This window comes from Ostrea edulis, chromosome 10 (genome assembly GCF_947568905.1).
Source record: "Ostrea edulis chromosome 10, xbOstEdul1.1, whole genome shotgun sequence".
Classification (NCBI taxonomy): domain Eukaryota; kingdom Metazoa; phylum Mollusca; class Bivalvia; order Ostreida; family Ostreidae; genus Ostrea; species Ostrea edulis.
In genome coordinates this window covers 48,631,206-48,648,759 of record NC_079173.1, presented here as the reverse complement: position 1 = coordinate 48,648,759, position 17,554 = coordinate 48,631,206, and the positions used below count along the sequence as shown (strand labels likewise).

The following is a 17,554-nucleotide window of genomic DNA, read 5'->3' as shown; positions in this document are numbered from 1 at the left end:
ACACCAGAGGTGGGATCAGGAGCCTAGGAGGAGTAAGCATACCCTGTCGACCGGTCACACCCGCCGTGAGCCCCTATATCCTGATCAGGTAAACGCAGTTATTCGTAGTCAAAATCAGTGTGCCAAGAACGGCTTAACAATCGGTGTGAAACACACCAGACAGCATTTGACCCAATGATAGGCTGTATTGACGAACTAGATCGTTATAACGACCATAGAATTCGCGAAACATTAATGTTGTTCACAATGTTCTGACATATTTTCCTACAATTTACAGTGGATTAAAGAGAAATGTTTTATTTATTTTTTCTTCTTCTTTATGCATATGACCTAGTATGTCTCTGCAGAGCACAGATAAACATCTGGCAGTTTCTAATGGCATAATGTTCACTTTTTAGCGATCAATTAATTTTTTTAAAATTAGTTTTTCAATCAAAAGTAGCATAAATATAAATCTATAGCTAACCAGGGGTATGATGCATATGACCCAAATTTGCCATTGTGCAGGAGCCTATATATCTATTCTACGAAGTATATCTGATGCGCATTAAAGTTTGAAAATTTTAATTCAAAATGTGCATTAAAACCACCGTTTGAACAGGGCATAAGTATTATTTTAAAGTTACATAGGTAAGTAAGCATCTTTGCTAAATATGATGTTCAAAAAGATTGATTAGTTTTTTTCAATTACTGATAAGATCACCAGAGTGGGTATAAGGATTGATAAACTAAGATTTTGAATTTTAAAAAAAAGCTAACAGACAGATGAAAGAGCTTGATAGATACCATGATACAGTCCATCATAACAAGGGTGCATGAAAATCACGTTCTAAGGCAGATATAGGTAGAATATTAATGATACGTCTTATTTGGTACCTGTAAGTTGTTAAACCCTCTTCATTACTGTGTATTTTGACAAATTAGTGTATGAAGTGAAGTGGTTCCATTGAATTTAAATAAATATTGGAATAGTTAGTAGTGGTCTGGAACAGGTATTGCTTAAATTTGTCTGCTAGATTTCTTGTTTTAAATAACCTTCACTGTAATTTCTATCAAACATAATTTTGCATCAAAGAGAACAAGTGGCTTTGACATAACCCAGACATTACAATATTCATTAAAGAGCATGGTGCTAGGATAGCTAGATGCCAATATTCCCAGCAAAATGAGCCAGTCCTAAAGAGAGTCCACTAGACATGAAATAAAACTCATTAAAATGTATTGAGAAAAGGTATATATACAAGTTTTGATTTGCAACTTAAGAGTATTGATGATTTGTATTTTGACAGCCTCCAACTAAAATACAGTAATAATATTGCAGTACTGTAATTATGTGTCCCCTCTTTTTTCGGGGAGCGACATATTATTAAAGCGCTAAGCGTAACTGCGCTTTATTGTCGCCAGTTGGATTTTGCTTTCGTCATCATGTTTCCGGTTTATCGCCACTTATAGGCTAATTTATGCATCGCTGTAGTAAACAAGTCGTGTTTAAAGTAGTCGTAATTTTGCAACCGATCTAGTACGGGGTTAACATTCATATCCGCAGGGGCATTCTTTTCAGAAATACAGTTCGTTGGACAGTGGATGAAATATGTATAAAAAGGTGACATTTTTGTCCTCATTCTGGGGGAAAGTGGGACACAGAAGCAGGTCATTCTTCAGTTAAAATTCCCGTTTGAATCTGTGTCTGTAATAATTCAAGTGATTATTAAGTAAATCAAAATCTAAATGAATAAAAATCTGTACATGAAACCGTTTCGCTGCGGTGCCTTTGCATTGTTACCTTCGCATAACCCTTAGAGGTCAAGAAAATCAATACTTTTGCATGGTGCAATTTATAATTACATGTAGAAGCCACGTCATTTAGCTATACACGAGTTATGGGGGTTTTCCATTTGTGTTCTGACCGCTGTTCCGACTCAGTAAAAATTTTGTCTGACACAGCAAAAACGTGTGAAACACAGTAAAAATGTGTGCAAGACAGTAAAAAAAATTAACTGATCCACGTCGATCGTGAACGAGAAAGAACTTGTGCACGATTATGTTTTGACAGCGAAGGACAGTGATCGGTGTCTCAGAGGGATAATATATTGTATAACTAATTACACATTTTTTGCTAAGGTTATTTGCATTTTCATATTAAGAAATGTGCATTATGTCTCATTCAGACAAACAGGTGAGTTTCCTTTGCAACATGAATATGTATAACAAACAATCACTACAATGCCTAAATGTAAATCCATGCATATATGTTAGGCTAATTAATCATATTCGGCCGGGATCATCGTCGGAAACCCACTGGTAGGTAGACAAAAAACGCTCAATTCATCTGGGAAAAACTGAAAGTATTTTGTTTGGACCACAACGCAAGCTTAAATCCATTGATAGTAGTTCTTTTTCCATAGAATGTAAGGGTATTAAAATAGATTGTAAATCATGTGTAAAATACATATGAGTTATTTGGATAATGTATTGTGTGGAGAACAAATCGTTGATGGTATTATTAAAAAAGCAAATCAACGCCTGATATTCTTATACAGACATAAATCATATATATCTCTACTGTCCAGGAAATATCTTTGTAATGCTTTAATTCAGTGTCATATTGACTATGCATGTACATCGTGGTACGAAGGTTTGACTGTTAAACTTAAGAAAAACTACAGATTATTCAAAGCAAAGTTAGTAGATTTATCTTAGATTTATCCCCTAGAAGTAGTATCAACCCTGAAATATTTGAAAAGCTGGAGTATTTGAACATTAGCAATAGAGTAAAACAGCTTCGACTGAATCACGTCTTTAATATTTTTCATGAAAAATGTCCAGATTATTTAAAAAATAATTTTAGAAGAAATTGTTCATCCAGATCAACTAGATCAAGTAAGCTTAATTTCTTTTTACCAAGGGTTGAGAAAATGGAATCAGAAACTTTTTATTTTAACGGCATCAAAGACTGGAACTCTCTCCCTGATCAAATAAAATGTATAAACAATAGATTTTCATTCAAATCTGCGGGTAAAAAACATTTACTCAATGAAATGAAGAAAATGGCAGATAGTGATTTCTTGTATTATTGATCCACATTGTGTTGTTCATACATAGTTATCACAGTTGTTATTTATTCCAACAATTTTCAATACTAAGCACTGTTAAAATGTAAGATATTTAAAGTATTCTTATGTGTTTCAAATCAATGTCTTTCAATATCTTTTTGTTTGTATTGTTTTATTATGCTAATAATGATAATATATTGTGTATGTCATATCATAAGTTCAGAAGGACCCCATTGGAAATAAGTTTCCATGGGTTATCCTTGGCATAGGCATATACATTAATTTACTCACTGTACTCTTAAAGTCAAATAGCTGTTAAAATTTACCTTTTTATCTATTGTATTTAACATCAACTTTTGTTTTAACTATGTGTTCCTCTGTGATATTGTCTTGTATTTATATTGTATATGTGCCTATTCCTAAATAAATAAACTAATTGATTACGCTTTGTTCCTCACCCGATGGTGACGGAGAGAAGAACGAAGCGTAATAAACCTCTGGTTTCCGACGATGGGCCGGGATTCGAACCCCAACCGTCCGCATACATTGCGAACACTCTACATCTAGACCACCGCAGCGGTGGTAATGCTATTGATACTAAATTCTGATAATAGATATTTTTAAAAAAAATCATGCGTCCTTTACCAAAATTGTAAATTTCATGATCCAAGGACAAGGTTTTAGTTCGGGGTGGGTCCAAAATTATTATAGTGACCATTGTTTTTAACAACATCATGTAAGGTTTATATTTCAACATGTTGAAAAGTTTCAGGGCATTGATTCCAATCCATATTTGTTATTTTCCTACAGAAAATGTATTATTTAGTTGTGCGAAATTAAAGAATAACGCATGAACTTTTTTCTGATTGCCTGTTGTCCGTCGTCTGTCCGTCCGTCTGTATCTCCGTCTATCTGTAAACTTTTTACATTTTCGACTTCTTCTCCAGAACCACTGTGCCAATTTCAACCAAACTTGGTCAAAAGCATCCTTGGATGAAGGGCTTCCAGGTTTGTTCAAATTAAGGGCCATGTCACTTTCAGAGGGGAAATAATCACAAAAATTCAAAAATAGGGTGGGGTCATTTAAAAATATTCTTCTCAAAAACGACAAGGCCAGAAAGCTGAAATTTACATGAAAGCTTCCTGACATATAGTTCAAATTCAAGTTTGTCAAAATCATGGCTCCTAGGGATTGGATGGGGCCACAATAGAGGATCAAAGTTTTACATACAAATATAAAGGAAAAATCTTTAAAAATCTTCTTAAGAACTACTGAGCCTGAAAAGTAGAGATTTGCATGAAAGCTTCCTAACATCGTGTAGATTCAAGTTTGTAAAAATCATGGCCCCCGGGGGCAGGATGGGGCCCACAAGGGGGGTCAAAGTTTTCATACAAATATATAGGGAAAATCTTTTAAAATCTTCTCAAAAACTACTGGGCCAGAAAAGTTGAAATTTACACGAAAGCTGCCTGACATAGTGCAGATGAGGCGACAATAGGGGATTAAAGTTTTACGTACAAATGTATAGGAAAAATCATTAAAAATCTTCTTCTGAAAAATCACTGGGCCAGAGAAGTTAACATTTACATTTAAGCTTCTTGACATAGTCAAGATTCAATTTTGAAAAAAATCATGGCCATCAAAAGACAGTACCAGTCATCAGACGTGTTGGTACACGGTGGTCCTTATTTATTTATATTTATTTATTTTTAAAACCATGGGACAACTAATACGTCCCATATGGAGCATATGTATGTTACTATGCAAGGTGAAGATAACGAACAGTGATCAATCTCATAATTCCTACAAGCAATACAAAATAGATAAGATTATTTACAAAAACAGAATTATCCAATCAAACTTATAAACGACGGAATCAAGAAAGCCAGAGAACTCAATAGAGAAAATCTTATCAATAAATCCAAAATCAATCCCACAACAAATTCACACATTTTACCGTTTGTTACAACATACAACCCAAGGAACTCTAATGTTACACCTATTGTTCGGCAACTCAACGACCTACTAAAAACAGATGAAAAAATGGGGAAAATTATGAAGAAATATACTTTTATCAACAGCAAGAGACAACCGAAAAATCTTAGGAGACTGTTATGTAAATCTAATTTTCAGGAAAAGTCCAACAAAAAAAATTTTTCACCGTTACCAAATGTGACGATCGGCAATGCGGAACGTGCCCATACTTAAGGGAAGGAAGTTCGTTCGAATTTAACAACAATGAATTTACGGTAAATTCAGATATGACGTGCTCCACCAAAAATTTAATTTATGTTATAACATGTGCTGGCTGTGGAAAACATTATATCGGTGAAACTGGAACTACTCTGCGAACTCGTATACGAGTTCATAAACAACACATTTCAGCACCCGAATACAGAAAAATTAAAGTTAGTGAACATATAGATGTGTGTGGCCACGGACAATTCAGTGTATTTCCGTTTTATAAACTGTATACAGAAAATACTATTTCCCGACGAGAAAAAGAAAGACACTTTATTAAGACTTTAAAACCGGCTCTCAATAGCTTACTGTAAAATATGTTTACTGTTATTATCTATGACGTCATAATATGCTTAACGTAAAAACCTTTTCCCTTCATTCGTTTATGACGTCGTTATGTACGTGAAATGTTAGGACGCCTTTATGACGTCAAACCATTTCAAAACTATTTTAAAATGTAACGCCTGAGGATTATAAAATGAAAGCGCTTGCGTTAAATTTTTAACTTTGTGTACTGTTTATTCTATTTCTTTTAATATTTTATACCGGACACTGTGATTTTTTTAAAAACACAATTTGGATATATATATATATATATATATATATATATATATATATATATATATATATATAAAGCACTGAAGAACCAACAACATTCAGTATCCAAAACTGTCGGATCTATATTAAATAGATACAATGGTCAGGGAAAATAATTATATAAAGCACTAGAATGACCAACGACATGAACAATTGGAATTGTCAAATTTTCGGGACAACCTGTCCCTTCGTCAGGACGTGAAAGGATTACATTATGGAGAAAACACAAATATAATTAACAATAAGCACTAAAGCTACACTACAAAACTAGCTAAACACTTTTCCAGCAGATTACATGTTGCAGGCCTTATATATATATATATATATATATATATATATATATATATATATAAAGCACTAAATAATCACAACTAGGTACTGAAAACTTTCGCTCCAGCCCGGGGTCGAACCAGCAACGTACGGCACCCACCGCCTAGCAAGATTGTCAAACCAGTGCGTAAGTCCACTCGGCCACAACGACTTCCCTAATATATATAAATGACTAACGACACGAACAACAGTGAATTGTCAAATTTTCAGGACAACCTCTTCCTTCCTCAGGACGATAGAATATTTACATAGAAAAGGAAACTAAACAGAAAAACTTTTTTTTCAGAATTGTCAAATTTTCGGGACGACCTTTTCTTTCTTTATTTATTTCCTTCAGATGGAGATTCATTACAAGTACAATGGTAGCACATTAATACAGACATAAAATAATATAGGGAATACAAGTAATTACAAATGGAAGAGAGGAAGAATACAAAAATACCCAATCAACAGGTTACAATTTTAAGCATACAGGATTTAGTTGCAGTGTAACTCGAAGTTTGTTATAGTACATTGCTGCTGCATCTCTTGTAAACAAAAGTTCAGAATATGTAGTTCTCAGGGGCGGATCCAGGAATTGCGGTTACGGGGGGCGCCACTTTATGAGGTAGGGGGTCTGGGATTTTACAGATTTTATAGGTCTTAAAATGAAATATGTCTCCTATTTAGTCATTTGTACCATTTTCTATCATTTCTAATAAGGTGAAATTAATAAAATGACGCAAATTTTAAGGGTTTTGGAACAAAATTACGTTCTCCTAATAAAGTAATGCAAGAAATCAAAAGATGTTGTCATTTATTTCTCCGGGAGTCGAAGAAATGATTGCTTCTTTTATCGTTTTGTACATTTTTCTATTCAAGATACCCCGATTTACCTTAAATTTGAAAATTTTAGTGGGGGCGCGCGCCGGCTGCGCCCCCCTTAAATCCGCCACTGGTTCTGGAATGTCGAAATCAGGCAAGTTTGAGATCATACTTCTTGCGTCGAGGATAAATAGATACAAGTCATATTGGGACAACCCACATAGGTCGGCAGCCAGAGAAACATTAGTTTCCCACCAGGCGTCATTATTGGGACAGCCCACATAGTCGGCAGCCAGAGAAACATTAGTTTCCCACCAGGCGTCATTATTGGGACAGCCCACATAGTCGGCAGCCAGAGAAATAGAGGATATCTATATTGCGTGTTTTGATATTTGGTTTTTCCAACGAGTTGATATCGTGTATTTATTCGCGAGGCTTGTCGAGCAAATAAATACACCATCTCAACGACTTGGATAAAACCAAATATCAAAATACGCAATTATAGATGTTCTATTTATCTCATACGTCTTCTTTTCACTTAATTTTGAGATGATCCCCAGTATGGTAAAAACAGCTGATTGAATTTGTTTTGAATCCGTGGCTCAGACGTCGTGCTTAATCTGTCTACCTTACGTGGGAAAAAATAGTGCACTTATAAATAAACCATTAATATACAGTACAAATGGTCATTTTTAGAAAAGAAACCATGGATGAACATTGTTTTAGAAGGGATTATAGTTTATAATTAATAATGGCTTTGCCATTCCAACAAAGTAACAACTATTAACCGAGTATTTATTTTTTGACGTAGGCCTGACCTTCTGATAAAAGTTTGATGTCGTCGTCGTTTTGAAATAAACATGTGTAATAACGATCAATGAAAGTAATATTTTAATGCAGCGTTATTAGAATGTTCAACAGTTTACAATGAAAAGTAGACGTATTTGTGCATTTAGATTTTATTTACTTTGTTTCTTTGGATCTAAGGGCGAGAGGAAATCCTGAGGCACTTTAAATAGGCCTAGCCTGGCCTAGTAAGTAAAGCTGTTGAGATTTGTTACATTTAGGCTAATATGCTCCAGAAAAAAGAGACTGTGCTTGCGAATACTTGGTACCGCAGCATGTCGAGGTACTTTCGATTAGGCTTGTCCAGTAGGCCGTCGATTCCTTGTCGATGATAATAGTGTGCACATATTTTTGTTTTCTGATCGTAATTTTTGAGTAGTTACAGACCGAGTTGGCATTTTTGTGGCCGGTAACTTGTGTGACAAATTGAGATCGGGTTCGGGATGTATCATAACCTGTTGGAGGCTAAATATAACGCTTACGTCAACCGGGCTTTATCGTAGGGCATTACGATAGCATCCGAGGGTAGTTCGGGTGCTCAGTAGTATAAATACGGGCGTTCTGGCAATAGATCGCAGTTCATTTTTCGGAGCTCGACAGGAGAGAAGGTGCGACAATATTTAATACGGTGTGTATTAATGTAATTAAGTATACGGTGGCGAGTATACTGGTATAGAGGATAATAATAAAGTATTTCCTCTGTTATTGCCTTATTGGTGTCGAGATTTGTCCGGTTGTAGTAGGACGTACATACTACACAAGTATCTGTTCGGTAGTGGATACAGACTAGCATAGGTCCCAGTCTTGTTTACCCATACCTTATAGGTTTCATTGCTGTGTGTGATTAGGATAGGTAATCCTGAAAACTATTTGTATATATTGACTCGTTATCTTAGTTGTTCATTTGTTTTAAATACATATTCATTCATCAATAATCATACTTTCCCCAGACTGGTCCGAATCATCGAACCTAAACACGTTACAAATTTTGGTGGCAGCAACGGGATTTGGATCAGTCATTAAATTAAAAATATTTGTATTCAAGAATGAATGTGCAAGGTTTACAATCAGATGTAAATTATTTAGAGGGGGAGATAGATCGCCTCGAGAGAGAGATACATGATTCGTTACGGGTCCTGAACTCTTCTAGGATGCATGCATCCGGTAGCCCGAGACTCGTACCAGGGATGAGTAGCAGTACCCCGTATGCAAGACGGAGAGAGAGTGTAAGTGGATATGTCAGTGATGATGCATGCATAGATGATGAGAGATGTACTTGTCCTGCATCTAACAACAGACCGGTGATGCCCGAGATACGTCCTAGGATCGATGCAAACCAGCATGGACAGGTCCGGTCTAAGCCCCGAAACTTTGTAAAACCATCAACATATCATGGCACAGGTCTCTGGAATGATTACCTGTCTCATTTCGAGTCTGTATGTCTGTTGAATGAGTGGACAGATATTGAGAAAGGTTTATACTTGGCGGCATCCCTTAGAGGACAAGCACAAGGTGTTTTAGGAAATCAGCCCAGGGATGAGAGACAGAGCTATCAGAAGCTAGTTAAAGCCCTCCAGGATAGATTTGCTCCAGTAAACCAGACTGAGCTTTACAGAGCACAGCTGAGAGAAAGGAGACAAAAGGCATCTGAAAGTTTGCCGGAGATGGGTCAAGACGTACGGAGGCTTGTTAACTTAGCTTACCCGACTGCTCCTGATGACGTAAGGGAAATACTGGCCACAGAACAGTTCTTGGATGGATTACATAGTTCAGAGATGCGTCTCAAGATAAAACAGGCAAGACCTGTAAACCTGAATGATGCGATACAGCGAGCTGTTGAACTAGAAGCATACAACAGGGCAGAGAGTCGCCGGATAGATGCTGTCAGAGTCATGAGTGGAAGTTCTGCAGACTTGTCCAAGGAGTCCAAACTTGATCAATTCATGGAGACAGTAGAAAAGAACATGCTATCATTACAGCGTGATATTAGGGATTTGAAACAATGGAAGTTTCAGTCACAAGGTCAAAAACGTATGCCGCATACATCCATGAAGGATCAAGCAAGAAAATGTTACAACTGCGGATCCGATAAGCATCTTAAAAGAAACTGTCCGCAATTAAGTAAAGAGCTGGAGCACAGTAGTAATTCAAGAGAGACTGAACACAAGAGGACTGATGCAGGTCTAGGGAAAGATAATAACGCATGTGACCAATATTCTAGAGTTGTACATTCAATAAACGAAAAGGGGGTTTATGTCACAGCTCGTATTCATGGAATGGATACATACCTGCTAGTTGACACAGGTGCTACAGTGTCCTTGCTATCTACTATTTGTTATGATAACATTGCAAGAGCTACAGGCCAATCTTTGACTAAAGTTGACAGAGATGTATTATCAGCTAGTGGATCAGCACTGAAGGTGCTGGGAAAGGTTGCAGTAGATTTTAACCTGGATGGAACCGCGTTACAACATGAAATGATCATAGCTGATATAACAGTAGATGGAATTCTTGGATTAGATTTCCTGGTTAGGCATAAGGCGGTAATTGACATGTGCTTGCATCAGATATCAATCTCTGGTACAGAACACCCTATCAAGCTGGAAGGGTCTGCAAGCTCATATAAAGTAGCCATCGTACATAGAGTCACAGTGCCACCTAGATCAGAACTGATGGTAGAAGGACAGATATGTACCGGTTCGGATGGAGGACTGCCAACCCAAGCTGGACTGATAGAGCCCTCAGAAAATTTTCAGAAGTCAGGTTCTTGTTTTCTGGCCAAAACACTTGTCCGTAGACAGAACACCGTGCCGCTTCGTATCATGAATATCTCAGAGGATAGTAAAACCATATACCCAGGTACGGTTGTTGGAAAATTATCTGCGATTGATGAGGTTTTGAATTTAGTGCCAGGAGAACACCAGGGTCTGGATGAAAACAATGATATGCCATCATATCTGCAAGACCTTTACACAAACAGCACTAAACATATGGATAACGACGATAGGGTTAAAGCTAAAACTCTACTTCTGAAGTATGCATCACTCTTTTCTACAACCGATGAAGACGTTGGTAGAACTGCCAAAGTCAGACACAAGATTGAGACTGGTACCCATGCACCCAGTTAGCAGGCACCCAGGCGTTTGCCGTTTCATATGCAAGAAGAAGTTCAAGACCATGTATCTGATATGCTAAGGAGGGGTATCATAGCGCCTTCACAAAGTCCTTGGTCATCAGCAATCGTACTTGTGAAAAAGAAAGATGGATCCACACGATTCTGTGTAGATTATAGACGTTTGAATAGCTTTACGACTAAAGATGCCTATCCATTACCTCGCATTGACGAGTCTCTTAACCAGCTGCGTGGTGCCAAATGGTTTAGCACTTTGGACCTAAATTCTGGATACTGGCAAGTTGAGCTAGATCCAAGCGATAAACATAAAACAGCATTTGTCACTCGCCAGGGTCTGTATGAGTTTAATGTGATGCCGTTCGGGCTGTGCAATGCCCCAGCCACGTTTGAACGCCTGATGGATTCGGTATTGGCTGGCTTACAATGGCAGGTATGTCTTATATACCTGGACGATGTCATTGTTTATGGAAAGACATTTAATGAAATGCTTCAGAACTTAGAACTGGTGTTTGAAAAGCTACTTGCCGCCGGACTGAAGCTCAAGGCTAGAAAGTGCTCCTTGTTTGCTAGACAGGTGAAGTACTTAGGACATATAATTTCAGAGCATGGGATCCAGACTGACCCGGAGAAGGTAGAAACTGTGAAGCGTTGGCCAGAGCCAGTAAATAAGACGCAAGTCCGATCTTTTATCGGTCTTTCAAGTTACTACAGGAAGTTCATTGCCAACTTTGCTCGAATTGCTCAACCATTACATAAACTTACGGAGGCATCTGTTCCATTCAAATGGAATAACGAGTGTCAGGCTGCGTTTGAGCTCTTAAAAGACCAGTTAACGTCAGCACCCATCCTCACTCACCCAGACTTTACCAAACCTTTCATTTTAGATACGGATGCAAGTCAAAATTCTATTGGGGCCGTTTTATCACAGCTGCAGGATGGAAAAGAAAGGGTTGTGGCTCACGCAAGTAAAGTACTTAGCAAGTCAGAAAGGAAATACTGCGTTACCCGGAAAGAGCTCCTTGCCATTGTGACGTTTATCAAGCATTTCAGACCTTTCTTATATGGACGCAGGTTCTTGGTAAGAACAGACCATAGTTCGCTTAAGTGGTTGCTTAGATTCAAAGATCCGGAAGGACAATTGGCTCGATGGCTAGAGGTCATATCGACATATGACCTGGAGATAGAGCACCGAGCTGGTAAACTGCATGGTAATGCAGATGGTCTCAGCAGAATACCTTGCAGTCAGTGTGGATATTTTGATAACTGGGACAAAACATATGTGTCTAAAGACCATGCTAGGGTGATAGAGGACAATTCTTCGGAAAACGATGAATCTTTTGAGCTAGTCACATTGCAAGAAGAATGTAAGGATATAAGACTTGTGAAGTCTTGGTTGCAAAATGAGACACGTCCAGATTATAGTGATATAGCGTCTGAGAGTTATGTTTTGAAATCACTTTGGGCTCAGTGGAGTAGACTTACAATAAAGGATGATCTGCTCTGCGGGTTGTGGGAAATTGAGGACAGCAATATAAAGACATATCAGATTGTTGTCCCACTATCTCAAAGGAGGCTTATCTTACAACAGATGCATGACGCAAAAACTTCAGCTCATGTAGGGGTGACAAAGACTCTAAATAAAATTAGACAGAACTACTACTGGCCAGGTTTGCAGAGCGACGTGAGAAGCTATGTCTCAGGTTCCGAAATATGTTCTAGAAGGAAAGCTCCTCTCAAAACAAAAAGAGCCCCCATGCAGTCTTTACAGGTTGGATTTCCATTAGAGAGGATAGCTACAGATATCCTTGGTGAATTCCCTGAGACGGAAAATGGAAACCGATACATTATCGTCATTTCAGATTATTTCACTAAGTGGACTGAGGCGTTTCCAATGCGAAATATGGAAGCACAAACAGTTTCTAAAATTGTCACCAATGAAGTAATCTGCAGATTCGGGTGTCCTGTAACTATACATTCAGATCAAGGGAGACAGTACGAGAGTTTTCTTTTTGCCGAGGTATGCAAGCTTCTTCAGATCCGGAAGACACGAACAACATCATATCATCCGCAGTCTGATGGTATGGTGGAACGTTTCAACAAAACACTGGCCACCATGCTAAGTGCCTATGTGGATGAAAACCATCGGGACTGGGATGAAAGCCTTCCATACGTGATGATGGCCTACAGAGCGTCTCAGCATGAATCCACTGGCTATAGTCGAAACATGCTCATGTTAGGTAGGGAGGTCACGACCCCTCTAGAAATCATGTTTGATATGCCATCCTCTTGGAAAGAAGTACCTAGGAATGAATGGGTATGGATCTTAAAAGATCGGATGGAAAGAGCACATGCTTTGGTCAGACGCCATGCAGAGGGCGCAATGTTTAGACAGAAACATTATCACGATATGAAAATGTCGTATGAGAAATTCAAAGAAGGGGGTAATGTATACGTTTACTTCCCTCAACGAAAAGTTGGATGCTCGCCAAAGTTCACGTCCTACTGGCGCGGACCATTCAAGATAATGGCAAAGGTGTCAGAGGTCTTGTACAAAGTAAACTGTGGTCGGAACGGGAAAGAGCAGGTTGTACATTGTGACCGCATGAAAACTTGTAAATCTCAAGTTCTGAGAGGTGAGGAAGAAATGCAGAATATTGCAGACAATGCCGAACAACCAGATGATCAGTTTGAGCCCGAGGTTATTGATGACAGTCAGTCACAGATAGAGGTCGCTGATGAGTTAGCTGGCAATTACAAGCCAAAGCGAGACAGACGTGTCCCGGTTTGGATGAGGGATTACGTTTCCGAATAGAACAGTACACACTGGTACCTGTATACATGTAGATATTTAGTTTGTTGATGTGCAGTAGTACCATTGGTCTGTTTTAGTATGAATAAGATAGTATTTTGTTTGAAATAAGCATAATTGTGACATGATATTTCTTTATCCAATGGTCAAATATTATATTTTACAGATTCAGTATGGTGAACACTAAGACAACACCCCGAAAGGCTAAAGAGATATGCCCTGTGTGTGTTACAGAGCTAGATGACAAAGAAGCTTGGTCAAAGCATGTACTTAGTTGTGCCAGCAGCGTTCTGGTTTGTAAAGCTTGTCATGTATCCTTTAAGAAAAAAGAGTACTTACAGAAACACATGCGACACAAACACCCCGGTGCTTCTTCCACATCATCAAAGAGAATAGCTGAGGATGAAGACAGTGACTGGGATGTAGACCCTGAGGTCCAGGTTGGAGAAGAGGGAGTCGAGGCCACAGAGAAGGAGATGGAAGCTGGACCGTCCTTGTCTGGTAATGAAGAACTGATTACTGGCCGTGTTATTCGCAAAAGAACATCTCCAAGTCCAGTCCTTACCTCCAGAAAAGTCACTAGTCGGGAAGAGGAAGTAGTACAGAGGAAGAGTGTTGATACTGGTAGTCAGACAGTCTCGTATGAACCCATCCGAGTGAATAAGCCAGCAGATATGAAAGAACAGGGTACTCAGACAGATGGATACCATCGACGGGTCAAAGAAGTCGTCATCACTAAGTATCATGAAAACGGACAAAAAGTCAAGCGAATAAAAAAGAGTGAAGAGGTTTTTTTTTAATATGTAAAAGATTATCTGCAGCCGTACTGTAACATTAAAAGACAGTTGTTTCATTGTTGTGACATATCCAATGCTATGTTTGTTCAAATTTCAATCACCAGGAAGGTGCGAAAAATTCATCACTCATCTTGTACATTCTTCATGTTTGTTTACTCATCTATTTTAAATAAAGATTATCATGTATATTGTATCATGTGAGGACACATGAGGCATCGAGGCGTGGGTAATGTGACAAATTGAGATCGGGTTCGGGATGTATCATAACCTGTTGGAGGCTAAATATAACGCTTACGTCAACCGGGCTTTATCGTAGGGCATTACGATAGCATCCGAGGGTAGTTCGGGTGCTCAGTAGTATAAATACGGGCGTTCTGGCAATAGATCGCAGTTCATTTTTCGGAGCTCGACAGGAGAGAAGGTGCGACAATATTTAATACGGTGTGTATTAATGTAATTAAGTATACGGTGGCGAGTATACTGGTCTAGAGGATAATAATAAAGTATTTCCTCTGTTATTGCCTTATTGGTGTCGAGATTTGTCCGGTTGTAGTAGGACGTACATACTACACAAGTATCTGTCCGGTAGTGGATACAGACTAGCATAGGTCCCAGTCTTGTTTACCCATACCTTATAGGTTTCATTGCTGTGTGTGATTAGGATAGGTAATCCTGAAAACTATTTGTATATATTGACTCGTTATCTTAGTTATTCATTTGTTTTAAATACATATTCATTCATCAATAATCATACTTTCCCCAGACTGGTCCGAATCATCGAACCTAAACACGTTACACTTGCATTATATGTCAGTGGGGGCAACATCATTTTAATTTTGCTATAAAAGAAATTCTAAATAAATACAGAATAATAAGTTTTACGCTCTATTTCATGCATGGATAAGCATAAACACAGAAAATATATCACCCAAGTGGGGACAGTGTCAAAAGTAGTTCAGACCGGAAGTGGTTTATCAAACGGGCGTGTGATAAAGCTAATGCTTTATCTCACTCTCAATATACACCACACGTATGAAATTAATCTCTTTAACCAAAAGATATCTCTTTAAACAAATTAGATATCTCTTTACTCTTGGGAGATATCTCTCAAAGCTAAAGAGATATCTCTCTAAGAGAAAGAGATATCTCTCTAGCGTAAAGAGATATCTCTATCAATGTCAAAAGAAATATCTCTTTAAGTTAGAGAGACATCTCTTTAAATTTTCAAAAAGAGATATCTCTTTAACCTAAAGATATATCTCTTTAGATTTTTCCCACGGTGATTATAATGACTTGTCCCTGTGGCTTTGCCATTGAAATGATGTAACCCTATTTTTTTAACCAAGCAAAATACTTCTAGTGTACAAATGGCGGGAAAGGTTGAAGAGGTGGTTGGGGTAACATTGTCAAGTTGCCGAGAGGCGAAATCTAGTCTAGCTCGCATATTTCATCAATTTATTGTCTTTGTTTTTTGTTACCTGTATACATTTCACATGCGGTAAAAGCAAAATCTTCCCACGGCATTTGAAGCCATCAGGGTGTTGCTAAAACGCGGAACGGAAAACGGAACGGAATTTTAGAATTAGAATGCATGATTAATATAGATACGATAACGGTAAAAATCGGGGGGGGGGGGGGGGGATTCATTTTGATTAAAATCAACAATTTGGAAATTGTTTACAAGCGATAAAACAACTTTATCTTAAAATTTTGCATCATAAATTGATTAAGCGAAATTAGTTAAACGTTAGTATAAGAATTTACAAGGCATTTTACAAGAATTTTGAAATTTCGGCATTGACAGAGGTGTTAGCGAGCAGTGACACCTATGGGTAGAGAATGAAAAGAACACACAGGTTTATAACACCACCACCCCCTCCCCCCGTGGCAAAACGTCATTAACGCACATGTTCACGTATTTACACATAATACCGGGTATGTGTGTACTTACAACAGGGAGTGTAATATGTATAAAACAATAATAGTTTATGATCTTATTTAGTCAACAAGTTAAACATATTGTGTTTGATTTATTATTTTTTAACTAACAGGAGACTTAGTAACCGAAGCACTCCATTCCTAAATAGGGAGGACTTCTGGCAGTTAATTTTTAAACTAAATACTTGTATAGCTTAACATTTGGATTGATAATGAGATTACTTTTAATTCCATTCAAGCATAAATTCTGTGTTAGCTTTTTATCTATTTCATATATTATGAAATAAATCTGTTAATCCCTCCCTACTATTGGTCGTAAACTTCACCCTAGTTAACATTGGTTTTGTTTCAATCTTTCTTTCCCGCTGTATCTCTTCAGTTTCAATACTAATCCGCAGGATATCGGTAAATGTACGAACTTTCACATAGATTCATCCCAAATGAGGTAAACCTTTTTTCTTCACCGGACTCGTTCGCTTTAAAAATTGATGTGATACATAAGTGTATAGTGTACAAGGTGTAGAATTAAATTCAAATTCAGTTAACTTAAACATATGTAGTTCGATTAAAAGCACATTCGATTTAAAAAGGCTATGTTTGGGGAAAATTGTTCAAAAAATTATTTTTATCTTTTACAATGTACGTTGTTTTCGGAGAGGGGGTGTACCTTTTATTCATTGGATGGGCTCATAAAATCTTTTCTTACCATACCAGCCAGAATAAAGTAATAGAATTTGAAAGGGGTTCAATTATAATTCAAGTTATCTTATTTATCTTTTCTTCATTTGTGAAACAACATACTGTCAAAATCTGGGGGGATGGATGACAAAGCCGGGAAAAAAGATGGTGCCAGCAGGCGCTTGCTTAATATTTTTATTAAAACTTACTATGCAAATTATTAAGCAAGCGCCTGTTGGTACATTCATCCACAAAATACACCGTGTAAAAATACATTATAATGCATTAGTATGAGGTATCAATATGAAATGGTGGATTCTGAGGATG

The 17,554-nt window shown here is 37.6% G+C and overlaps 1 protein-coding gene across 1 annotated transcript; it reads left to right on the top strand.

Annotated features, from left to right (window-relative positions):
• Positions 1 to 9,023: 9,023 nt before the first annotated feature.
• On the top strand, positions 9,024 to 11,000 carry LOC130050723 (uncharacterized). The gene has a single exon (XM_056150974.1). It carries the CDS (start codon positions 9,024 to 9,026, stop codon positions 10,998 to 11,000), a length of 1,977 nt encoding a protein of 658 aa, XP_056006949.1.
• The last annotated feature ends 6,554 nt before the right edge of the window (positions 11,001 to 17,554 follow it).